We start from the raw sequence: 26,049 nt of genomic DNA, 5'->3' as shown, positions 1-26,049 counted from the left end.
TTGTGGTAATGAAGACAAAAATCCCATTTTTTGGATGTCTTGAAAGAAGTTGAGTAGGGGAAAGAAGAAAGGAGGTATCGGATTAAGACACCCCTTATTACACAATCGTGCTCTACCATGCAAGGCAACTTGGAAATTATTCTCACAATCAGAGGCAGAGTGGATCAAGTTTCTCAAAGCCATTTATTTTTTCCATTGTTCATTTCTTGAAGCAAACTCAAGGAACAACCCTTCATAGCATGGAGAAGTATATTTGAATGGAAAGAGGTTCTAAAACAAGGCTTAACATGGAAGGTAGACACATAAACACAAGTGAGGGTATAGAATGCAATATGGGTGCTGGGTTTGGATAATTTCAGAGTCACAACTTCTAAACTTGAGGAGTGTGACATTGAAGTGGTAGCAGACATCGTTAATCCTCAAAGCTGAACATGGGTAGAAAAGAAGATAAAGAGGTATTTCTTACCACATGAAGCTGAAGCAATACTTAGTATATCATTAGCTCTATTTTCGTCCTAAGACATTCAAGTAATGGGGTGCTAGTACTAATAGAATATTCTCTATTCAATTAGCCTACATGTTGCTTGAAAAAAATCCAAGAAAGAGAAGATAGAATCCCATCATCATCATCAAAAGTGCATAACTCGGATGAGATGAACTCAACAAACTAGATGGATATTTAAAAATGTAAAACTCTTCCCAAAGTGAAGAACTTTTTGTGGAGAGCATGTAATGATAGTTTAACCATCTCAAAGGAACTAAACAAGATGGGCATGAAAGTTGACAAACTTTGTGGGGCCTATGGAATGGAAGAAGAAATCATTACTCATATTCTTCTTCATTGTGAATTTGCTAAAGCAGTGTTGGTTTGATAGTCTATTAACAAGGAGGAATCTGCTTTTCTCTCTAGAGTTTGTAGCACGTGTTCTTAGCCCAACTTCACGAAGCTCCAAGTCAGCAAGTTGTACAAGGGTTAGTGTCTCTAATTTTCATAGTTAAAGAACGTATTTTAATGTATTTGCAGATTAAAAATAACCCCAAAACTGGAACCATGGATCCATTCTCAAGTTGTTGAGATTTTCATTCTCAATTCTGGTACTACATTTTTTTACCTCTTTTTCTTCCCCTAACTTTCATTACAATTTCTGAAGTTTGAACTTCACTTACAAAAGCCCAAACTGAATACAAATACCACCCAATCCTTCTTTAAGGATTTCGCTTTTAGCAGGGTGGAAGTAAACCTACCTACTTAAGGTGAACGCACAACATGTCACCTTTCCTACTCTTACAACCCCTGAAAAATTACAGAAGACTACGCAAAATACAAAGGAGAAAAAAATTACTGAGGACATATTTTACAAATTCTCAACATTAGTGCTAGGTAAAGAAAAGAACCTCTGGAAGTGACGCATCCACCATGGTCTAATCTCAACAAAACCAGTGCACTGCCCTGAACCTTCCACCTCACTGCTGAAAAGAGTCTGGTCTGAGCAGTCGAGACTTGCCGCACAGGCAGCATTGTATGCGCGGCATGCTGAATGACATACCCGAAGCCTGTTATCCCCATCTTTGTCACACTTTTGTATGGATATCTGCCCATTCAACACCCAAAACATATTACAAAACTACTTTCAACAGTATCATCAATAAGCAGGCAGAAACAGGCATCATTTTGGTGCACAACAGTGTCCCACAAAAAAAACACTACTCAGGGTAACTGTTCCAAAAGCATCCAATCAATCTGCTTCTACTTTGGAGATAGCTAACAACAGATAACCATGACAAGTCAGTAGTATTCAGGGGCTATGGCACATCCCCATTGCACTGCTTATCCGATGCAAATGTAATGCTACCTTTGATTACACTATAAAGTTCCATCAAAACTTCCTGTACGAGTGTAACCACTGTTATGTCCAAGCCTGCACTTATTCAGTTCACAGTGGTGCAGCAAGAGAAGGAATATAAAAAATGAAAACTCACCCAGCATGCTAGCTGCTTTGCAGCTGCTGTACAGTAACCATTGTCAAAGATGCTAAACAATGTCCGACTGCTAGGCATCAATCTGTTGTAGTTAGGCACGACCACAGCAGCTTCTAGCTGTTGCAATACGCTTGGTTCACTAGGAGCACAGTGTTGTCCCATGGCATCTCTCACGAGAACTCCACTGCAAACTGAAAGACTTGGGAGAAGCTTTGAGCTGTTCTGACATGTATAACCCGCATAGTCAGAGCAACGGAACTCACAAATTCCATTATCACAGACACCGCCATGCAAACTGCACTGTTCATCACAAACGGCTGCAAACCATGCAAAGACACTGTCAAGCTCCACTCATCATTTCCATTTGCAATATACGATCTAACGTACTAAATACTGGTACTCTAATCCACAAGAATTGAAAGGAAGTATAGTTAATTTAGTATTGTAGGCTTGTAGCACATGCACATCCGGTTAGTGGCATTGGTTTTGGAAAGAGAAGTTATAACATTTTTGATATCCTAATGGAAAATTTATATTCAGTTATCCTTATCCTGGATGTGCTTGACTAAGTAACTTGGTACTGCCTTCGCATGTTACTTCCAGTTTAGTAGTAGTAGCACCATTTCACATCATATCCGAAATGAAAAGGAAAATATTGTCTCAGTGCATCATGTTATAATTCTCCAACTTCAGGAGAAAAAAAGGGGACATACCCAGTGCACAGGGCTCCTGCCACTGTGTGGTGCATGGTTTTAGGAGCGTCATACTGTATACAGCCTTAACCTACTTTGTGAAAAGACGGTTTCCAGATTTGAACCCATGATCACTAGGTTACAATGAAACAACCTTTTGTGCCAGGGTATGCCCTCATAATTCTTTTCTTAATTAGAGGAAAGAAAATAATTCTCAAACTCCTAGTTGTAAATAATGATTAGCAGTCAATCTCAATGTGTACTCCAGTTATGGTTCCTACCCTGAAGTAAGAAATTTGAAGCGATGAGGAGATGTATAATTGCTATACCTTTCATCTATTCATGGAATACACACTAGTTTGACTGGAGCAAGCGTTTTTTAAGTTCAAAGCAATAAAATGCGGTAAGCATGGACCAGCATAATCTTTCAAAGGACAATTACCTGTTGAGCAGTCAATGCCCGTGTGGCCAGTTTGACATTCACAGATTCCATTGGGGAGACACTTCCCATGCTTGCTACAATCATTTGGGCAGTAGCCTGAGAATACTAGTTAATATCAGGTCACTAAAAATGTCCCAATGCAACAAATATTGTTTCTGGGTCCACAAGGAAGAAAAAGGGTAACAAACAAACATTGCAAGGAATTGACAGCCAGAAATGGGTGGCAGTAAATTTAGGAATGAGTAAACTTCCATTGATTCAGAACCATTTTCAGAAACTTCTCCAGTAGGAAAACTGGAGAAAAAACAAGCAAAGATATGTCTCCATGTTTGCACAATTTCTACATAATTTAAGATTTCGGCCAAAGATCAATCCAAAGTAAAGGGGGAGGCATACAAGACTCACGTTTACTGCAGTCAAGACCATTAAATCCTAGAAAGCAGTGGCATTTTCCATCAATGCAATCTCCATTGAAATTACAAGAATTGGGGCATTGACCTGGTACAGGTGCTGGCATTGTGTTACAGAGTTCGTGGTAAGCAGGGCAGATCAGTTCACCTGAAGATATTAATATATATATAAGCTTCTCAGATTATTTTTTTAAAAAAAATCAATAGGAGTGCGTCATCTCCTCAGTGATTTCCCAGATAAAAGTGGCAACAGTAAAGCACATTTACCATTGAACCCCGGAAACTGAACCGGCCCACCAGCCTCAGGACATGCTTTCCACACGCCATCAACAGCAACCTAAAAGAACACATGGAACATCATCACTTAAGGTGGAAAAGTAGCACAATTGAACAACTGAGAAATACAAGTTGTCTAATCATTAAGCATCTTCTTTCAGAGAAACAAGATGTTATTTTAATACAATTTCTTCATGAAGATGCAGACCTAACAATCATCCTTCCAACAGACAAGTTTTAGATTTAATTAACATTCTCTATGAAGGGATATACTAGGGAAGCAAACATAGAAATATTTATACCTCTAGTGAATCGTTTACACATCTATGCTGATAACAACCATTTCCTTGGGCCATTGATCCACGGACAAAGCCCGTTCGCACCAAAGATGAAGCCATGCACCTATATATTCAACCATGTAAGTCATTCCAGGCTTGAAGTGTTCCCTATGAATTTTCAATAGCACAACTCACCGAGAGCTACTTCCCCGCACTTCACCCAACATTCTGTCAGGAGTCCGAGCACTATTTGTGTCTGTACACGACCCATCAGAGTAAGCCACGAAATAGGTACAGTAATCAGCCAATGATGATTGCCCACCTGCACTGGCCACAGACAGTTAATAATTTCAAAAGATATAACGTGGAGATACCAGGCTGCAACAGTTAACAATGATTTTAGGCAGTGTTTTTGATTGTCTATCGACACATATTAAAACTATGGAGCTACCGAACTAAGGCATAGAAAGTAATTACTACTCACAAACGTGATATTAAGAATTTTGGGTTTTGGCACCCAATGCAAGAGGTTCAGAACAACAGTGATGCATCACGTTGTAGAATGTGACCAATCAAAAGTGAAGAACCTCTAACAAGGATCCTTTGCATAATCTAAGATCTCAAATGGAAGCATCCACCAAATGCTTGGTCCTGGAAAATCATGCAGGCCATGTTTCCTGATATTCAGTCCTAGTTATCACTTATTCACTTCTTCTTCTTCTTCTTCTTCTTTTGAACTTTTATAAGACGGTCCATAATTAGAGTCAGGTCTAAAATTTCACTTGATGGAAATTCTAATGATCTTAGGTACCACTGAGGTTTCAGATATCCTGACCAGCATATGGTAGGAGAAACCAAAGATCATTTGTTGACAGCCAAAAAACAAAATGCAAAAGACACACCTTTGTTCGCCTGAGGAAAGTAGCGAGCCCATTGAGGAAGGTCTCCATCATAAGTTACAATTGGACAGTACCCTTCAGCTTCCCTGTTATATGTACAGCCTGAAAACTGTGTTGTGTTACAATGGTATGCTCCCTTCCATTGATTGCAGGGGGAGGTAACAAATTCCGTCCCTTGGTTGTGACCCCAATTAAGACGGTCAGACATACTATAATTAGCCTCGTACCATCCACTATCCTCTAACAAAGCCAATGTCATTTTTGAAACTACAGATCTCGTATCCACTGATCCTGTCATAATTTCATTCATCATAAGCCGTTTCTCCCAGTGTGATCCTGCAAGCAAATTTAGCATGCAAGTGTCATCAAGAACATATATAATGATTCATGAACACATAGGCCTATTAAAAAAAAAACCCATAACATGCAAAAAATTACATAAACAATCATCATCCTTGAGTTCATCCAGCAGTGGCATATCCTCGAATTAAGCAGAATGTAATTGATGAAAAACAGAAAGTCTTAAAATTATAGTGCAATATCATTTCCGAGGAACTCAAACAGTGCTTTCCACTTCTGCGTCCATATTAATCAGAAGTTTCTCCATTTCCAATGCAGGATCTAGTGTGACAACTGCATCAGTCCCATAAAATGCCATAAAACCTTTGAAGTGTTTATGTTCTCCAGTATTGTCTCATAAGGCACACTTTTTAACCAGCACAGCCATATATAGACAGACAATTATGAAAAAGGAGATACCTGATGTGCCACGGCCTCCTCCATCCTCCAATTCTAATCCAGTAAAATTCTCAGAGAAGGCCTGCCAATTATAGACTATCAGTTTAATCTTACAGAGACCAAGACAACCCCATCCCAGCTCCCTTCAATTAGAGAGAGTAATAAAACAGAATTAAAAAGAGAAATATCAGCTTTAGACCTTTTTCCTTAAGATGCTTAATATATTTCTCTTGTACTTCTAAAACTAATTTTGAACTAATCCCAATTTCAAACTTGTGCACTTACTCCATAATGAAAACGTGCATGCATGACAACGCGTGGAAGCACCACACGGCTCACCATCCGCCCCAGCTTCTCATCCATGGTTTGTACAGTGATCTGCAAATAGAATATGAAAACACAAGGTGAGAGGCCTTAAATTCCCAAGCCATATTGCAACTCCAGAAACACAAACTTCCATACTTCAAGATAAACTACACGTGGAAATCATGAATATCCATCAAGAGGCCAGAAACGAACATAAATTAAGTACCAAATTAGCACTCAACAACATCAAGAACCCTTGATCCCAGCTAAAAGAAAACTGATGCACAGAAGCCTGCGATCCAATAAAGTAGCTCCTTTCCCCATCCCATCTGACAGTTCAACCAGCCACTCCAAAAGCTACTTCTTCACCAAAGTTGAGCCAATATATGATGGAGGCTCACATAGCAACTCTATTTTGTATGATTCTAACAATATAGCTCTAATTGATATCCAAAAACTATGGGCAGCAGGTGTAAACACACGCACATCCACTATCTAGATCAAATCCCAAATGTATTTCTATAAAAAATTGTTTCTCCGAGAGGTCATAAACTAACTAAACCCAGATAGAAGTCAGCTACCAATGCCGCTGATGGATGTGTTATTACAAAATTTCCCACGTCGAAAATAGCCAACATCATCTTCCGGAGAAAGAACAAGAGTGCAAGAACCATACAGTTTTTTATGATAGCTTAGCATTGATAGATGTCAATTATTTAATGTGACTGGGTCTACTAAAAGTCAAAGAACATGCTACCTTCAGATAATTTAGCAATCCAGGTCAGATTCTTGCCAGTCTTGACCATAATTTTCAGAAATGAAAGTCGATCACTCACTAGAGAACTAATAGGAACATGATAATATGTATGAAAAGATAATTACACTTTTGACTCAAGTTGGTACCTCTGAATACCTCTTGGAATTTGTCGATACTGTACTGGAATTTGGATTGAAGTTTTACTACATAGCAGCTATGACAGCATAGGATTTAATTTTTATGTAGTTCAATTTACTCTCTATGCAGAAGTAGGAAAAACAAGTATGACAAGAGAACACTCTCCAATTTTGTCTATCAGTTAAGAGTTAATGTAATAAGGTTATTTTAGGTCTAGGGAGGTGTGTGTATTCCTTTTCTTCTCATTAGAGAAGTAATACAGGTTTGTTGGACACAAATACTCCAACATAAAAAATTGCACCATTTTCTCGTCTTCTCCAACATCCTACTTTTATGTTTTCTCTTGTTCCCTTGCATTCTTTAATTTCCAACTCTAACCGACCACATGGAATAAATTGATTTGTAGTTGGGGAAAGTGAACAAAGGCATGAATCTCCAGCACTTAATTGGCAAAAACAGACAACTGATAGGTTTGGCAGATTGCAAGATGTGGAATCTTTCTGGAATTCTTTCGGTGGATGGTTGGCAGGAAAAGATTTTATAAGCAGAATACATAGTACATATGGAACTTTACTTTTTAAGTAATATTACCTGACTTCGCCTTCTTTTCCTCTCATCCCGAAAATGTGCAAAGGCATGAGGATCAAAGCCAAGAACATGCATGACCTGGAAGGCGATAAATTAGTTTATAATGCCAAAGATAGTGGCCGCTGTAATGAGTCACCTACTTCATTTGATAACTAACCTCATGTATAAGAGTTGCTGAAAGTAAGGTCTCTGCTTCAGCAGTCAAATGACGAGGAGCAACATTCACATGTCCTGCACATCAAGGTGCCATTAGCTTGGCAAATGGTAAGTATATACGTCAACCTGATAAAAATAAATAAACTACTCCTTGCCCCCCAACCCTCCAAAACTCCAAAAAGAAAAAAATTACCAGCAACTGCCCGGCCCCACTGATCACGCTCACATGCCACTGCCCATGCTAGAGTATTTCCAGTTGTCGGCCTTGTAGTTACCAAAAGGACTAAATCTGCATCAGCTACACCCTCTACAAGAACATATGATTGGTTACACACTATCAATTGAAAGGAAAGCAAAAAGCATTCAACTTAATGGTCTCAAGCATCAAATGAACCACCAGACATCTATGGCCTACAGCAAATTACCTTCCACATATTCACGTGGCAGCTGTACACCACCATCTTGTCCACATGCAGAATAACCACTCAACCGAAGATTCCCTTTCACCGGTTCTACAGCTAAAGCTCTTCTGAACCAGTCAGCCGTCTGCCCCAGTGCCTGTATAAAGTTACTTCTGATTAGCATTTATTACACTAGTGCATCAGTACAGACGATGAGACGACTAATGCCTGATAAAAAAATCTCTAAGGATAATATTCATCAAAAAGGCTAAAAAGATACTCAACGAAAATAGTAAATAATTAGCCTTTATTACACTAATTCATCAGAGAATAACTACAGCCTGACAAAATATCTCTTAAGGATAAAATTCATTCAAAAGGCTAAAATATACTCAACAAAAATAGTAAATAACAAAAGAAGTTAGAAGTTTGAAAATTTTAAAAACTAAATGCAGAGCAATGTGCTACAGATAAATATTTGATGTTATTTATTTTAGATGAATAAACCTTTAGTTGCACTTAATCATAATACCTCAATCCCCGTTTAAAGTATTGCTTCACATCATATCAGTCGATCAGTATCAGTATCACAGGGTATCGATACGATAAAGATATGTATATTTTAGTTTCCAAAAATACTGTATCAATAAGTATTGCATTCTATAGCTTGATACTATGTGATACATTATGATACTACCGATACTCATCAATATGTCAAGTAGAGGAGTTTGGAAAAGAATAAGTGAAAGCATCAAAACAATGCCTTAGCACAATACAATGTGAAACTGGCAATTAAAAGCCTGTGCTCACATTCTAGAACTCAGATAGAGTTCTAAGGCAGAAACGACTACCCAAGAGTCTCATTTGTTTCTCTTAGCCTCCTTGATTCAACTTTTTGGAATAGGTATTTACATTGAAGTATAAGAAGTGAATCAGATTCAACCAATAAACCCTTCTTCCAATCATATAAGTGGCCAAAATCATGGATTGATGGAGAAATTCACAGAAAAGGTAGGTTCCCAAAGAAGCTGATTTTTTTGGTTAACTGGAGAACCTGTCTCATCATAAACCATATTATTATTACATGAAAGAAACCCCATCCTTAATAATAATTTCAATTGAATGCACTTACTTCATTATTACTTGTTTTTATGGTTTATGCATGATACACATTGTATGTTGCATAATGATACTGTTTTTGGCTCCAAAGTTTTATTTTCATATATATATATAGCCAATTTTCATGTGCTTTGCATATCGCCAATGTGATATGTCTCTTAAAATCACCGCACCAATATGATACGTTAAACCAAACTTTAAACATATAAATCTTGATTTGAATCACTATACTCTGTTTGACTCATGCCCTTCCTCCATATGTGAGATGAAATGATCTCACAGGAACAAATCTGGAAGCCATAATTGTAAACAACATCAGATTTATGAACCATTGTTTTATGCATTCCTCTTAGTCCTGACTCAACTCTCTTTTTTCAAGAACCACCTAAAGGTCTCTTTGTTGTTTGAGGCCCAAAATTATGATGGCTGAACATGTTTGAGGACATTTCATCCATATATAAAATCTCTAACACAAAAAGATATGTCAATTCACTCTTTAGATTTTATAATATAATTTATAAGCTAACGGATCGAAGGTAGAGTTACATTTCAAGTGAAGTAGGCATAAATTTAAGATTTATCAAAGATGAATCTAGCTGAACTATCTTTAAATGGATTAAATATTGTGAATTAAGCAAATGCATCAAATAGGAACCAGACCTTACGAAGACGATGCTTCTTGTCCTCTCCAGAAATATCTTCCAGGGTGCAATTGTACCAACAGTCTCCCAAAATTGGAGGATCTGCATGTGGATTGCAAGCAGGAGTTGCAACTCCAGGAATGAAATTCACAGGTGGCTCCCCTAGCTGCAAAGGAGGCACCCAAAAACCAACATAAGAAAATCTGCATCCACGGACCAGGAACAATATTACATGTTGGGATGTACTTCACCTACTTTAACAACCCCTCCAACACTTTGACAATCTCTATCAAGTGAGTGACCAACAGCGTCGTAGTTCAAATGAATTCTAATTGGCTTCCTTGCATCCTTATGCAACTCCAGAGGTCGTGAGACTCCAAGCAATGCTCTTCCCTTGCGGTGCTGATGTCTTGAGTGACTAGGCAACCCATAAACTTGCGGAGTGACTGAATACTCCTTGCGACCAGGCCGCCTCCTCTGTTCAAGTATATGATCATGAATGCATGAATGTGACAAGACTTCCTTATTGCCCTTTTCATGACCTTCCCATTGCAGCTGGTTCCCTTGGGATCTGGCACTGGCACCTTCGGTGCAAACCAGGACCAAAAGCTGAATGGCAAGAGGACAAATGCAATAATCAAATAATAACTTCAATATTTCTGGGGGTTAAGGCTGTTCTCAACAAACAAAATCATCAAACAACAGAAATAATTTTCAATAAGTCAGCTGAAATTCCCCTTTGTAAACTGGTGAACCACCAAGTACAGACTGTAACTATACATATACTGCCCATATTACCTCAATCTACACACAGGTATCATCTTGGACCTTTTCTGGTGACTTACTTTGAGCTCCAAGAACCAAACCCCGTCGACAACAACAAAAAAATCGGTTTAACTGGTGGACTAAACCAAACTCTAGCAACAAAAGCTAAAATTTTAAGAAGACAAGAGAAGTTAGAAAAGGTTAAGCAACATTCTCACTACAGTAACTACAACACTGTACCCCTCTTTCTCATCCACCCAAACTGAAAATAGAAAATGAAACCCTTCAAATCCAAAACTAAAAAATCCCAAAACTGAAAGGGGAAAAGAAAAGAAAAAGTATTTACAACCTCTACAGCGCTGCTTTTTAACATTTCTTTTTGGAAGAAGCCGGGGGATGCACAAATGCTATAAATCTCCATGTTTAACATCAATCATCACTGCAACTCCAAAACTAATAACAGTAGAAGTGCGAAGAGAGCAGTAAAACCTACCTCAAAGAAAAGCCCTGCAAACAGCAAAGAGATTCGATTTCTCGATTGTGACGTAGCCTGACATCCCTGCAAGGCCTTCACCTCCATCAAACGATGTGTGAATCAAAAACCCCCTGAATACGCCTTCCATCAAAGCATCATGGTTGTCCCGATCTGCTCCCACCTTACGTATAATCGCCGGTTTCTCAGCATTTCAACTTCCGACAGAGACGAACTTCCTCTACTGTCTCGTCTCTTTCTTCGTTTTTTCTGATGAAAGCCAGCGTCTTGCAGGAGCCAACAAACCAAAAAAATGGCGAACACTGCTTTCGATTACTCGAAGAGACTCCGTAAACTTAATCAACTGTTTTTTCACCTGTCAGCGATTCGAAGAAATTCTCGCAGAGTCCAAATCCAAAATACAAAAAAATCTCAGTGAAGATGTGAAGACAACTGCGAACAAGGGGAAATATAGAACATCGATGTGGTTAAAAAATAAAAATTGAAGTCTCTGCATTTTGTGTTCGATAACCTTCTTTACTGATCTTATTACAAAAATGCCATTGTCTAACTTAAAAAAAATGAAAAAATAAAAATGCAGGGATCATCAAAGCAATTAGCTGGGCCTGTTTGGTTACAAATGGGAGATTAATATTCGTTTGGTTGTGTAAATTCTTAGATTCATGAAATCTAGAGATTCAAATATTTACACTAAAACCGTGAATATATAGATTTATGAGTATGAGGTGAAATCCAGAGATTTAATTCCTGTATTATGCATTTTTGATCGGTACCCATGGTCACATATATCTGGTGTGAGGTGAAATCCAGAGATTTAACTCCTGTATTTCACATTTTTGGTCAGTACTCGTGGTTACGTATACCTGGTATTAGTCTTTGTTTATGATTCGCTTCACTAAGAGGCGTCGCTCATTACCTATGAAACAATCTTGTGATAATTTTGCAAACTCTACCCCAAAAAAAATCAGCTAAATTAATTTCCCAAAAATGTGTGATTCTTGATTATTAATTGATAATAAATAATATTAATGCCTCTTTGATTGGGAATATTTGTATTTAGCTTATGCATTGCAATTATGCCTTCACAATGATCTCTCTTCTTACCAAAAAAGTCTGATTGAAATAGAATTCAAAATGTATATTAGAACTAGAGTATGGATTGAGCATTGAAATAAAGCTCTAATGGTGTGCATTAGGGTTTGTTACATTATCATGAGTGTTAGGGTACCAATTACACATGGACTATCTAATAATCGTATTAGTAATTTGTACTTGAATGATCATTTTCTAGATTTATAATTTGTTTTACATTTAAATTTACTGGATTTTTATCACAATAAAATATAGTTGGTACATAACTTTTTTGAACTTGAAATTTGAAACAATTCTTTTTATTTTTTGTATCTGAGTTCATCAGAGCCAGCTTGCGCGCACCTTGATTACATCCTCAGAAGGGATGCTTGTCGTCCGCAAGGGTCGAACCCATGACCTCTCCACTAAGAAATAATGATCTTACCACTCTACCAACCCTGCATTGACAGTCTCTTGATGTAAAAATCTTTCTGAATTTCAATTCAAATTTAAATTTCTAATTCGGTTGTTGAATAGTCAATGTAAAATGGGTACCCTTACAATAAGGAGCAAGACTATCGATAAATGCAAGAAGAAATGCATGACTTGCTGCATGCATATCATTTTTATATTTTTTGTTATTAGATGATGTAATCCTATAATTTCTTATTAGTCATCATCAAATCAGTCACGACTCAGGGCCAATACGGTCCAGTGGACGGGAAGCCAGGGTGAAAATGTAGATTTAAACTCAAAATCTCTTTGGTATTACCGTCTTTATTTAAGAGAATATCACCACTGTGCTAGAAGCACGTTTACATATAACTCTATAATTGATTCCAATTTTCATTATGTATGAAAGAAAACTCAATCTTTGGTCTTTATATCTCAAAAACTTTACAACAGTATTTATTCCCTTTTGATATGTGTAGTTGGCCTATATTAGGTGACCCATTCAACTAAATTTGGGAATTGCGTGAGGAATTAAAGTTGAAACTTTGAAAATGAAATCAGCAAAGCTGCATGGAATTATTGTATTTATCTGATTGTAATGAATGAACAGATGGTTCAGATGAACGGATACAACTACTTCAAAAAAATATAGAATAAATCTGTTATAATCTGGTAAACGAAGAAAGCTGACTTGACATCTTTCCTTAATATAGTTGCAGAAATCTGTGGACCAACCTTCAAATTAATTTATTAATCAATATAATTAAGGTTTCTCTAATGGATAAATCTCTCTCATTTTGTTTAATACCAAAGAATGTTAATCACATTCTTAATCAGATTGCGTATGGGTTCCATTCAGAATTTTGTTTATGTGCGACAATTTAGCTGAAACTGTTAAATATATATACATGGGATATACGATTAGTTGAACTGATAAAGACCTAATCACCAAACTTATGTATGCGTTGAGAATAGTTTAAGTCGTTAGAACTGAGGAAACCCTTTGGTGATGTGAAAGTTTGAGAAGAAGACATTTAGATGGATTACTTGAAGAGTAGAGAGAGAGAGAGAGATGGGTTTGCTTGAACTAGAATGTTTGGTTTTGGAATTGTTCTTAATTGAACTGATGAAGGCAAATATGGGACTATACCAAGCCAACTACCAATGGTAACCTCCAACCTTCTCAATCGCTTGTTTGACCTTGTTTCTCATCTGTTTATTCTTTGTGCAGAGGAGAGAAAATCCTGGAGATTAAGTAAGGAGCATTGAAAATTCACAATAGTTAGTGTTGCGTTCAAATTTGACTTTTTTGAGTGAATTGTGGTTGATAAAGAGAAAGATGAGTGTGGGTTAATTCAAGGGTCGATTATCTACTTTCGAAACTTAAGTCAGATTCAGAAACAACACAGCATCAAAGTCAAGGACTTAGGCTACTGTGTTAAGTAAATGCGTATTACCAGATACGATGGTAGATATGGATATTTATAGTTGAACTCGATCCTTCAAAATGGATGGATTGTCTAGAGTCAACATATGACTACTAGGGATTTAATGTATCTAATGAGTCTCTTTTTACAACACTAGCATGGCAAATTGGCTAGAATGATGCTTCATGCATATACAGGTGAGGTCGATGGATCTCTTGGTAGGTATAGGTTGCTAGGCTTGGAAGCATGTGGTATCTTCCTACCTTGGTTGTCCTTGGGGATGAGGGTTGATCGATCCCGTCGTCCCGACAGTGGTACGATCCCTCTCCGGGGTCCAGAGTTTCCTTTGCACCTAAACGTGGATGACTGAGGCTATGCTCACTAAGACTAGGACTTCAGTATGGCTTCTTGACACCTTTGTGGGGTTGAGCCCTCTAGTCCGATTCACTCGGGTTCGGTTAAGGCTCTGTCCTAGGGACTATGCCTTAGACGAAATTGGCATAACATCATGCATAAGGGGTGTTTGTAGAATTGCCAAAATAAGGTTGACAATGGGTATAGAGGGGATGATAGGGGCCCTGTAGCTAATATCTCCATTGTAAGTTAGCACCACCAAAAATTTCATGGAAATGGTCTCAGTGTGTCACCATCTCCAGAACTGCTTGTTAGGTAGAGTAGAAGTCTCAAAAATTTTCAACAGAGATCTTCCTTGAACAGTCTTAAAGGGTCCCATGCAGTGCCCCACTCGTTTAAAAAATAAGAATCGTGGAATGGGTAGTGATGGAATCCTTCTTTTATCACTTGGTGCTTCTTGGACTTTTGAGAGACAATGACTTTTAAGAGTTCTGTAATGGCTTTATCTCCTTCTTCTTCTTCCAAGTCTTTACTTTTAAAATGGATAGGTTGAAGCTATTACTGAAATGGGATTTCTTATTAGTTACCCAAAAAGCCAGAAGGGAATATTTCTTGGTGCAGGTGGGTTTGAATTTCAATGGTGGCAAACTGAGTTTTTTAGGTTGTCTACCACTGCAATCCACTCCAATACTCCATTCACACCTTTGGAGCTTAAAATATTACTCAAAACAATTCATCATTATCCAATAGAAAAACCAGGAAAGATATACATATTTAAGGATAATCTATGCAATAATCTCTCCTTTTAATATTCTAAATTGGAGGAACAGATTAAGTAAAAGCATTTCTTCTTCTAGAGAAGCACAACATGGTCCATGCTTGGCATGCTGGCCTACAAGCTTAATCAAAAAATAGCTGGTTTGGAGGCCAAGGCAGGCATGGCCCAGCAAGAACTATTACTGGAAGGGAGAGGGAAAGTTTCTCCAGCTTCGGTTTTTGCTTTTCAAGGTTTATGCAGGTGATGCCATGGTGGTAGACAGAGAAGCTAGGATTGGGTGGTGATGGTGGTGGTGGTGGTTAGTGGTTGATATGACCCGGAGAGACTTTTTCAAGAACTAACTATATAACTAAAGTGAGGTCTTGGGATTGGACCAAAATAAACCCAATTTATTTCATCATGCTCTTTGTATTCCAAACTATTTAATTGCATTGACTGTAATGGAGGTGAATCATGTGATGGGCCCGGTTGGAAGATTTGTGGGCCCAATATGTCACCAGTTGGAATCCACGTATTCCACTGCTTTTCGCATAAGAAACTGCATCTTTGCGTCTTTGGTCTGAAATTGGTCACTAAGCCATGCATTTACCTGAATCCGGATCCTCACCCATTCGGGGAGCACTCGGGGTTTCGACCACACAAAACAGTGGGGCCCACAGATGAAATTTTAAAATTTGTTTTTAATTTTTTTAAATTTTTTTCAAAAAGTGTTTTTCACCGTGGGCTCCACTGTTTTGTGTGGTCGGGAACCCGTCAGGGGAGCCGATCCGGACTCCATTTACCTTATCTTAAAATTAAATTAATGAAAATAAGAGTTCTTGATTATTTACCTTAGTGATGCTCTGCAATGAATCTCTGACACTAGAGGTGCCTTTTTGAGTTTTCTTTCATTTCTTTTAGCTTGTAAATCTTATATGTTATTTTCACGCTTCCAAATCGATGAATCATAATGATGGAGATTTATGATTAGCTTGGAAAATTTGCAGAGCATATGAGAGTATTCTATTTGGTATTCCATTCCTCTATATATAATATTTTCATTCAACCCTAATTCCTTAATTAGAGTTTTCCTTATACTCATCCAAGAGAGGAATATTAGAGTCCTGCTTAGATTCAACTAAATAGAGGGGTAGTCATCTTAGACTACATGACCGTCTTGCCGCCACATATGACACAAATTGTAGTAGGACCCACTAACTACAATTAACATCTCCCACTCGCCACAAGGTGGCAGAGTTATCCAAATACTCTCAGCAACTCTAATCCTTTCAAAGAATTAAAATCTGAAGCAGATCGTTTGTAGTGATTCAAGCAAGCATATCCTTGTTCACCCATTTTTTGTTAATTAAGGGTTTTCTAGCCAATCGTGTCTTCTTTTTTTTGGGTAGAAAATGAGTTCTTGTATCAAAGAGTTATTACAAACTCTAAGCTCTAATGGTCCTAGAAATGGAAAGAGATGCGGTTTTAGCTGTTTGGTTACTTGGGGTTGGAAATTTTAAACATCTAAAGATTTCAAATGTTTTAGTGCTTTTATAGTAAAGGTGAAATCTCTGAATTTTATCCTATACCTACAAATCTATAGATTTATATTTTTAGCGGAAAAAGGTGAATCCCTAGATTTTATGAATCTAAAGATTTACACACCAAATAAGTATAAATTTTCCATTTGTGAATCTAGAGATTTCAAATATCTAGATTTATATAACCAACAGGCCAATGAATCAAGAGACAATCCATATTTTGTATTCATTAGATTTATAGGGTCTTCATTCATGAGGGCTCTATAGAAATAAACGTAACATTTTTTTATATTTTTTTTATCATTGATTTAATACAAATTGATTTTTATCCCAAACATTGACATCACACTTACAAAATTGTGTGACCTTAAGGACTGGTACAAGGTCAAACAATCGACTAGGCAGTCTTGGTTGAGGAAACTGTAACAGAGTTAGCAGATTTTGAAATCCAATAAACCAAACAAGACTCAAATGAGAACATGAGTTTATACATATGGAAGATAATAGAACCCAACACAATTCGCTTATGAAATTTGCACTTTCAACTGCTTGAATAAGACCAGACCTAATTCCTAATGCTTCTCCAATAGAAAGTAGAGATAATAGAACCCTTAAGGTCTTACAAACAACACCAACTCCTCTAGACTTAGTTTCATTTATAAATCAAACACAATAGTTTGAAGAAGAAGAAGAAAGAAAGAATAAATGAAAGAATGAGAAGCAAGTTTTTATTTCTTTATCATTTCTACTAATTCAAACTTGCGACTATGGACCAATTAGATTTAATATGTCTAGATTATATTCGTGAAGATACATACAAACCACTTGATATAACGATGATTGATTTTTTTTGTTATTATATTTGTAATTATTTTTTTTCTTCAATCAAAACACTTGACTAAGAATTTCAAGGATTTCAAGTTGCATTAGAAAGTATTATTACCAAAAAGTATCGGACCTTGCTTGGGTCCTGCGCAATAAATGCCCATGACCATCAAGCCATTCACTTTGGGCGGTAGGATCGGAATTTTGGTCGAAATTTCGGATCCTACGGCTGAAATTTCGGCTTGATGATCCTGCGCATTAAATGCGCAGGATTCAAGCTTTTTCGAAAAGTATCATGCCACGATGTAAGGTATTAGCAACCAATGATCTTTTCACATAAACTTACATAAGTACCTTGACCTTATAGCCGTCTATATGGAATTTGCCTTTCAAATTAAAAGAGAAAAAAGAAATACATGAATTGACCTGTGGGTAGCTTCTTCTACCATGAATTCAAGTAGCCAATCTCATAAAAGTGGAACAGTTCTTGATTAAATTTGTCAAAAAATATAACTTTTTATAAAGACAAAACCATCTATCTACATAAAAAGGATCAGCTTCTTAGAATATCTTTGATGGGCCTGATCTAAGCTGGCCCATCAATTTGGTGGGCATGGGTCAATTATATCTATATGGCATCAATGGGCTACTACTTTTGCTAGCTCCTCAAGACTACCATACAGTTTTTCCCTGACACTTAAATGATGCATTTGATAATGGTTTTGTAGAATAATCAGTCTACCCTAGATACCCCAGTACCCCCAAAATTCCCTCTCTAGAAGAACATTCTTTTGTTGATATTATTACCAGTATTCGATACTGGGTCATTCATAACATTACTATACCTTTCCTATTCATTGCAGGTTGGTTATTTGTCAGCACAGGTTTAGCTTATGATATATTTGGAAGCCCTCGGCCAAAAAAGTATTTTACAGAGAGCCGACAAGGAATTCCATTAATTACTGGCCGTCAGGTGAACTGTGAAATGAAAATTTGGGGGAGGGGGTACAGGGGTGATGAGAATAGAGGATCTGGACTCTTCGGAGGATAATTCTTGCATTGTTAAAATTGTTTGGTCTTTTGTTTATCAATAACAAGATGATGAAAAAAGAAGAAGTTGAAGAACATTTTTTGGCTAATTTAGGCTTCAACCAAAAATTTAGATCAAGCCTAACTGTCTGGGACAAATCCATTGAAGACCTAAAATTTGTTATACCTTTATTTGAGTGAAGAATGATTTTTTTTTCTTCTAAGAAATGGGTTTGCTGCTTACTTGTGCAACTCTAACCTATTGGTTATAACATTTTAGTAGCTCTCCTATATTAATAAGGAATTCCTACAAAGAGTTGGAACTATACTATTCTCTCAAGTGTATCTAGCTTTAGATTTTTATATAAAATGAATGGGACATTTGTGGAGAGATTTCAAATATTCAAAATTGATATAGCTCATTAAAATTATTCTCTCTATGAAAATAGAATTTTGAATTCAATCTGAAATGAGAAAGTGGTTTAATGGGCTTCTCCATTCATTTCTATAAACCATATACACCAAACAAAAATGAAAGAAATTAAGGGTTGATAATTGAAGTACCAAGGGTTTTGATTCTCATGCCAACCAGTTGAAACATATCCAATCCTGTAAGGCTATCTATGGTTTCTGGCCTTCAGAGAATAAGAACATTATTTATTCTGATAGATTGATAAGCTTTTTATCTTTTTTTTTCTCTACTCTTCTTCTAGTCCCCACATCCCTACATGATTTCAGAGATAAGTTTAGTGAATTCTCTTTTAGATTTTATATCATGGGAAGTCAAAACTTATCTTTCTTGAAAAATGAAAAAGGGGAAAATGTTGTCATATTCATATTCCTAGTATAATTGGTAGAAATTTGAGAAAAAAGAAAAACAGAATAACTTATTATCTTATTCAAAGAGTGAAAATTGCATTATGGAGTCAATGAAAGAGATTACTTGTTCGATTCTCCCTTAGTAGATGCTTGAGTTTCTATCGCTCCTCCTTGACCCCTATCTCGCTCGCTCTTGGCCTTGCCTGCCCGTATAGGCTACTCATACATTAATGTTTATTCCTTAATATAATAAAATAATTCAAAGGTGGTACTTCCAATGAATTTTATAAAGGCCCACAAAATATGTATAGCGAAAAAGCATTAGTGCTTTCCCAATCTGGACTTCCATTATTCGGCCCCCCAATATTGAATCTTGGTTCTGCCCTTGATTGATTCTATCTAGTAACTTCCGGAACACAAACACACGCTCTAAACACCATATTCAAATGATACAGTTGGAAGTTGCCAACCAAAACGTAGTTTAAATGTCATATCTCTCTCGTTGGAACCCATCGGTATGTAATTTTTTGGTAATGATTCCAACGGTATTCACATCCATATGCACTACTAGTTTCCACGTGTATAAATCACTTCCACCAGTAATTTCAAAAGGAGTGAGAAATTTGTACACTATATGTTGGCCTCTTTTCTCTTTGTACATGTGAATCCCTTAATCTATCATTTTCTTTCTTTCTTTTTTCTTTTAGTTGAATGTGACTCCCCCCACCCCCATAAAATTGAATGTGACTCTTCATTCACTCAAGAAGCACAGATAAATAATAATAATTATCTTAATTGTGGTTGAAAACAAAGAGGATCTTATTCAATTCTCATACATTTATGGTTTGAAAGATTAAAATGGATTTATCTTGTGAGTTAGGGATTAATCCTTATCTAATAAAGATGCATTCACATTATTATTATGGTCATTCGTTGGGCTTCGTGGACCAAAACAGACCTTGTTCAACACACAGATGAATCTTCTAATTTCTACCCAAAAAAAAAAAAAAAATTTTCTAATGAACATTAATTAGGATGGAAGCAACGCCTGAAAAAAAAAAACCAATTAAGTTGGAAAACCAGGTAGTTGTCTCTTAAATAACCAAAATGTATGACGGAAAGAATCTCTTAGGCCATGCTGACGTGTCTTATCCTAAAAATAGAAAAATCATAATTAACAACCGTCTTTATTGTAATTCGGATTATAAATAGATAGTCGAAATCTATCTTCGAATTTACATTTGTATTCATGTCTAAGGGTGTCTGTATCCCCATTTTTCTTATCAAAAAAATATGTATTGTGCGCTAAGTAATCAGGTTCGGATTCAAATAATTGCTTATCGGATCTGAAAATATCCGGATAGAGGAAAATATTCAACATTTTTTCTTTGAAAATGGATGATAATCGGATTCGGAAACTAGTCAACAGTAATAAAAAATAAAAAAATCACCAATCAACAATCTAATAGTTCATCGGATCGAATTATTATCAAATATCCGATAAAGTTTTGGATTCGAATTCTGATGCCTTCTCTAAAATTTTGCCCAATTCGGATTTGGATAATAGTGCATTGAAATCCGAATCCTTTTATATGTCCAGGCAAACGTCATACAAGAATTGTAAGAATGGCATTTCTGAATTTCACGGAGGTTAGGGCAGTCATTTCTCCTCCCCTCTACGATTAGATTCATTGTATAGGCTCTCTTTTACAGGTTTTTTTGTGCCTTAAATAAAAGAGATTTATTCTAAATATTAAATGGACCAATAATCCATAAACCAGATTTTTCTTGTGGCAGTTGCAGGTAAATTTCACTCTTTGTGAAGGCAAAAGTTTTCCTTTCATTCACCGTTAATGAAGAGAATCTAGACAATGGCTGCCCTCTTTACACGAAGTTCAAAAAAAATAGATTTTCTATGTCTGATCATGAAGGACTCTTCTTTATTAGAAAGAAAGAAAAAAAATAATAATAAAATAAAAGAGACCATCAATGGAAAATATTTTATCCAACTAGCAATAAATAATTCTAATTTTTTTACCAATAAAGTGCTCTTGGTAAAAAAATTTCACTCTTTTGATTCCTTCAGAAAATCACTTCACCAGAAAGTCTTATACACCTCATCTTTGTTTTCGATTACTTTGATCAACCAAAGTGTCTCATGGAATATAGTTCTTCTATTTTTTAGAACTGAAGTTTTACTTTGATCAACCAAAGTGTCTCATGGAATATAGTTCTTCTATTTTTTAGAACTGAAGTTTGACTGGCCACTTATATACATCTTGACTGTGTTCTTAAGGGTGTAATTGTTGCATAAAATTTAAATACAAAGTGAAGCTTCGTCCTAACTCCAAGGAGATCATAGAACAAGATTTTTAGTCTTTATAATAAATAAAAGAGCAAATTGCATTTGCATCCCAAAATAGAGGCTCTTAAAGCATTGACACCCCACTTTATGTTTAAAAAGTACAGAGACCCCAAAATTGGTTTTTTCGTTAAAAATATTTGTTAAATTTATTACTAAAAACAGTTATACCACTTATTATTTTCAAAATATTCTTATAATAATCAGTGTCTGAAAGAATTTTAGTGATAAATTGAACAAATATATTCAACCAAAATTTAATTTTGGGGTCTCTATACTTTTTAAATATAAAGTGGAGTGTCAATACTTTCAGCCTCTCATTTTGAGGTGCTAGTGTAATTTATTCTAAATAAAAAAGAGGAAAAAAATTATATCTATATATTTAATAGAGTAAATTAAAAGAAGGGGAAAGAAAGAAAATAAGTACATCTAATCACATTGAATGGACTCTTAATTTCTTATAAAAATAAAAAAATTGTTATAAAAGAGGAAGAAAGAAAAGATATAAAAAATAAAGAAATACATGTAGGCACAAGAAGACAAAAGAAGACAAAAGAAGAAAAAATAACAGAAAAAGATTAAAAAGAAAGAAAGAAAAGGATTTCACCATTTTAATGTATCTGGGGAAAGAAATAGGTAAAATATTTACTTCTTTTGGGGGGAGTGGGGGTGGGTTTGGGGGGATCGAAGTGAAACTTTCAAAGAGATAAGAGTAATAAAGTGTAACCACATGGGAAAGATAGAAAAGTTTTATCTTTTTTACCCTTCCATACTCCGTCCGTTCAGGAAGATTGAATTGAATTAGTGGGATCCAATAGTTCATGATTTCTGAACTTGCCAATGCAGAGCTGGAGCTCAAAGCTCAATGTTTGTGTTTTGGTGAAAGTCTAGAAGATCATCAGGTTCTCCATAGATTGGAAACCTTTAACCAACAAAATCTTTCAGGCCTGTTTGGCATCTTGAATCTTAATCTGTATGATTTTCCAGTTTTAGTTTAACATATGGGTTTCAGCTTGAGCTACCATCCATTTGTATGAACTCTGTTGATTTATATTAAGAGATATTACCTACAACCTTTATACACACTCAATTTAAAGTCACACATTGAAGGTAACAATTAATCAAAATTGTATCATTTTTCTCGAACCCTTTTTTTACCCTTGTATTTTTTCATTCTCTGGGGGTAGGGATAGAGGGAAGTATCATTCAGATGTTGGAAGATCAACGATGAAGAGCAGCACCAAGCATGGTACTATCAGAGTGATCGAACGGTGCTGATGACGGCTTTTGAGACGAAAGGGAATTTAGGTCTCTGCGGAGCTGGTTAAATCTTTCTAAGTCAAAATTCTTGTTCTTCATCAGTCGCTTCTGCTTGGCACTAAAGCGACTCTCGTAGAACCCTTCAAAAGAAGGATCTCTAGAAGTCCTCATGAAGAATGCATAGCCAGCCATGAAATACATGGAGCTGACGTAATAACAAATTGGCTCCATCACATCCCAGGAAAGTTCCCAGAAAGTTAGCCTCATGAATGCTGCTGTTTGGATAACAAAAAAGCCCAGCCCAGCACATAGCTCCCTTTTAACCAGAGCCTCTGCCTTTTCATCTATTGCTGACTTCACCGTCTCCATTTCTTCCAGCTCCTTCTTTCTGGGATCGTTAGGGTTGGCTTTTGACAGAGGAATTATGTTCTCCATTGCCGTCTCCATCACTTTCGCTACCTGAAAAACCACAACAAATTGGCCAACAATTGGGTAACTCTTCTCCAGCAGCCAGCACTTACTTCTACTCAAACATCAACAACAAAGGCATAGCCAAATGGCACCTTCTCTCTCTCCGATTATCTATCGTCTTTTTCTTTTTTAATAAAAAATATTGCGTAAGGGAAGAAGGTGGAGAGAAAGCAGTTAGCATCAACATCTTCCAGGTCTTCAAAGGAGAAATGTCAAGGGTAGTTTTGGTTTTTTAAATTATCCTAAGGTTAAGTGGTTAACATCTCAAACATGTAAACCTCAACCGAGATGGCGTAGGGTTGGTTTCCTGTTCAAAGAGAAACATGACAAGAAAAATCATAAAAACTCATCAGATCGCTGTACCTTCAAGGCTCAAGAAGAGAAAAAATGGAAACAAATCAAAGATTTCAAATCTCGATAAATGAAAATCAGCGTCGATTGGTAGCGTCTGACGGTTCTTTCTAATTTTAGCCTTTCAATCGAGATCTGATGTGTCTCGAACTGAAATTGTTATTGTTGCGTGACATCCAGAGACATTGGTAATGGAAAAGAAAATTTATAAACAAAATCTGCGGTGAAGGCAATTAATGTTTACCTGCTCCGGTCGCAGAAACACGACGTTTCCTAAAACGATGACGTCTCCAGATTGATCCAACACCTTCGCGAACTCTAATCCTTGTTCAGAAGTCGAGCAAACGTCGGAGCAGATCTGAGTAAACTCCGAATAGGAGATGCAGCTCGTCGGAATGTTTCTTAACTTCGTTTTCAACATTTCCAACTGCGATAACCTAAGAAGCTTACGCGTGTCCTCGACTGAAATTTCATTTTGAGAATCCGACCGGTTCATTGGCGGATTCAATCCCTCCCATCGCAGGCGATCTCTAGTTGTATTGATTCCTTTAAGCTTCTCCGCCAATTTGTCTCCGAGCGACAGAGATCGGAGCTCCGGCGATGTCACCGCCGACTGAACAATCGCTCTCCTCTGAAGAAACCTACGAAAAAACCCGGCATCGCTGGAATCCGAACTGCTGCGAAAATTTTTGCTGGAGGACGTTTTGGCATGATCAGGAGGTATTAGAGTTTCTTGAAACAGATGAGAAGATGGAATGGCGGAATGTGTCAGGGAAGAATTTGGGGCAGAGATTTTGGTTATGTGAAACAGACGCCGAGCCAGGGTTTTCCGAAACGCCATTGTTGACTGGAAGAAAGAGAACAAAGCTAGAACATAGAGATACAGAGGTGACTGGTGAGGTTCTGCTTCGAGCTCCGGTGATCGAGTTGCTTAGTCTGAATTGTGGAAAATGACGAAGGGTCGGTTCGTTATTTATAGGTCCCAATTCTCAACATGGGGTGAAAGAAATGAAGAGAAATAGAGTTGTAAATATCGCGATAATTTGATATGAGAAAATAAACGCGAGCAGTTCTTTACAGGCCAGTATTGGCGAATATGCTTTGAATATCTCCTAAATTTGCAAAAGATATGTGGATTTTCAAGTGAAATAAGAAACCATTTTCTCGGTAAATTGGATAGCAATAGCGAAAAATAGGAGGATGGGCGTTGCTTTGGGTGATGAGCCCTAGGTTGTCTTCAAAGAGAAATACAAAAACACCCTCAAATCTTTCCGTTATCCCAGGTTTTAGGGCTTTTATGAGTTAAACTGTAGCTCCAGCATGGACTCTTCTACATCGGCTAGAAGGTTATGCTCCCTACTATAGGATGGTTTAATTTTAGTATTGTACTCAATGGTTCAGATCTGAATTTTGATCAAGATTTTGATCTCGATTATCTGTCTAACTTTTAATCATCAATGAGATGGACGGTTGAGATTAAAAATCGACCTTTGGCAGCAGGTGCTAGGTAACATTCGAGTCTGTTTCATTAATGCTAAAAGGGAGGGTCGACTGTGAAGGATGCGTAGAGGATCGGAACTCAACATGGAGCACTGCATCACTTAATCAGGAGCGTTAGATGTTGTGATGTACATCTGTTTCGATACATTCTCACCTGCTGTGAAACATTTTTGACCACGCCATCGGTGCCCACGCGGTTCACCATTTTTGAGAGTTGGTATTCAAATAGACAGCTAGGATTTTCTCTAGTGATGCATTGACGACGTGTCACCAATCGCTGCGTTCTTATCTTCCGTACCTAAACTCGCCGGTCTCGCGTTTCACGCTATTATCATGGGCTCGGTCTCCTTGCATTGAATACGCTTATCTCCGACTAATAGGAAAGTTAGTAAATGCAAAGAACGTCGACGTGTAGCCACATCCTTTTCCATTCTCAGTTTTTCACATCCCAATTTTCCTTTTCTGAATTTCAATCTTATCCAAATATTTTTGTATTTGATTACTATTATACGTATAAACGTACAAATACAACATCCATCTCGTATATTTGACTGACATAACCGATATTTAAACCTTATCTATCAAGGGCGATTATTCAGGCTTATCAACGGTTACAAATCTAAGCTGATGCATCTGACATGGTGATACTTGTTATATTCATTATTGAATTAAGGTCACGTGGATTCTATTAAATCTTAACCGCACATCAAATTTAGAGTATAGCAGGTGTGAGGCATGGTGATTTGATTT

The 26,049-nt window shown here is 36.9% G+C and overlaps 2 protein-coding genes across 2 annotated transcripts; both read right to left on the bottom strand.

The window, feature by feature from the left end:
* Positions 1–784: 784 nt before the first annotated feature.
* LOC149014802 (metalloendopeptidase / zinc ion binding protein) lies at positions 785–11,618 on the bottom strand. The gene is made up of 17 exons (XM_089155367.1): positions 11,080–11,618; positions 10,077–10,430; positions 9,841–9,987; positions 8,086–8,218; positions 7,854–7,967; positions 7,662–7,735; positions 7,508–7,582; positions 6,001–6,093; positions 5,737–5,797; positions 4,981–5,313; positions 4,274–4,400; positions 4,103–4,202; positions 3,792–3,861; positions 3,520–3,672; positions 3,115–3,210; positions 1,981–2,297; positions 785–1,592 (listed from the first exon to the last, which is right to left on the bottom strand). Exons 1-17 carry the CDS (start codon positions 11,164–11,166, stop codon positions 1,356–1,358), a joined length of 2,571 nt encoding a protein of 856 aa, XP_089011493.1. The 5' UTR covers positions 11,167–11,618; the 3' UTR covers positions 785–1,355.
* A 10,427-nt stretch (positions 11,619–22,045) lies between these two features.
* LOC149014801 (calcium uniporter protein 3, mitochondrial-like) lies at positions 22,046–24,728 on the bottom strand. The gene is made up of 2 exons (XM_089157143.1): positions 24,044–24,728; positions 22,046–23,436 (listed from the first exon to the last, which is right to left on the bottom strand). Exons 1-2 carry the CDS (start codon positions 24,638–24,640, stop codon positions 22,939–22,941), a joined length of 1,095 nt encoding a protein of 364 aa, XP_089013269.1. The 5' UTR covers positions 24,641–24,728; the 3' UTR covers positions 22,046–22,938.
* Positions 24,729–26,049: the final 1,321 nt, after the last annotated feature.

This window comes from Hakea prostrata, chromosome 5 (genome assembly GCF_041222555.1).
Source record: "Hakea prostrata isolate BN-2017 chromosome 5, UWA_Hpros_2, whole genome shotgun sequence".
In the NCBI taxonomy this organism is placed as follows: Eukaryota; Viridiplantae; Streptophyta; class Magnoliopsida; order Proteales; family Proteaceae; genus Hakea; species Hakea prostrata.
Note: the sequence above shows the minus strand (reverse complement) of the source record. Positions and strands in the feature narration are given on the sequence as shown.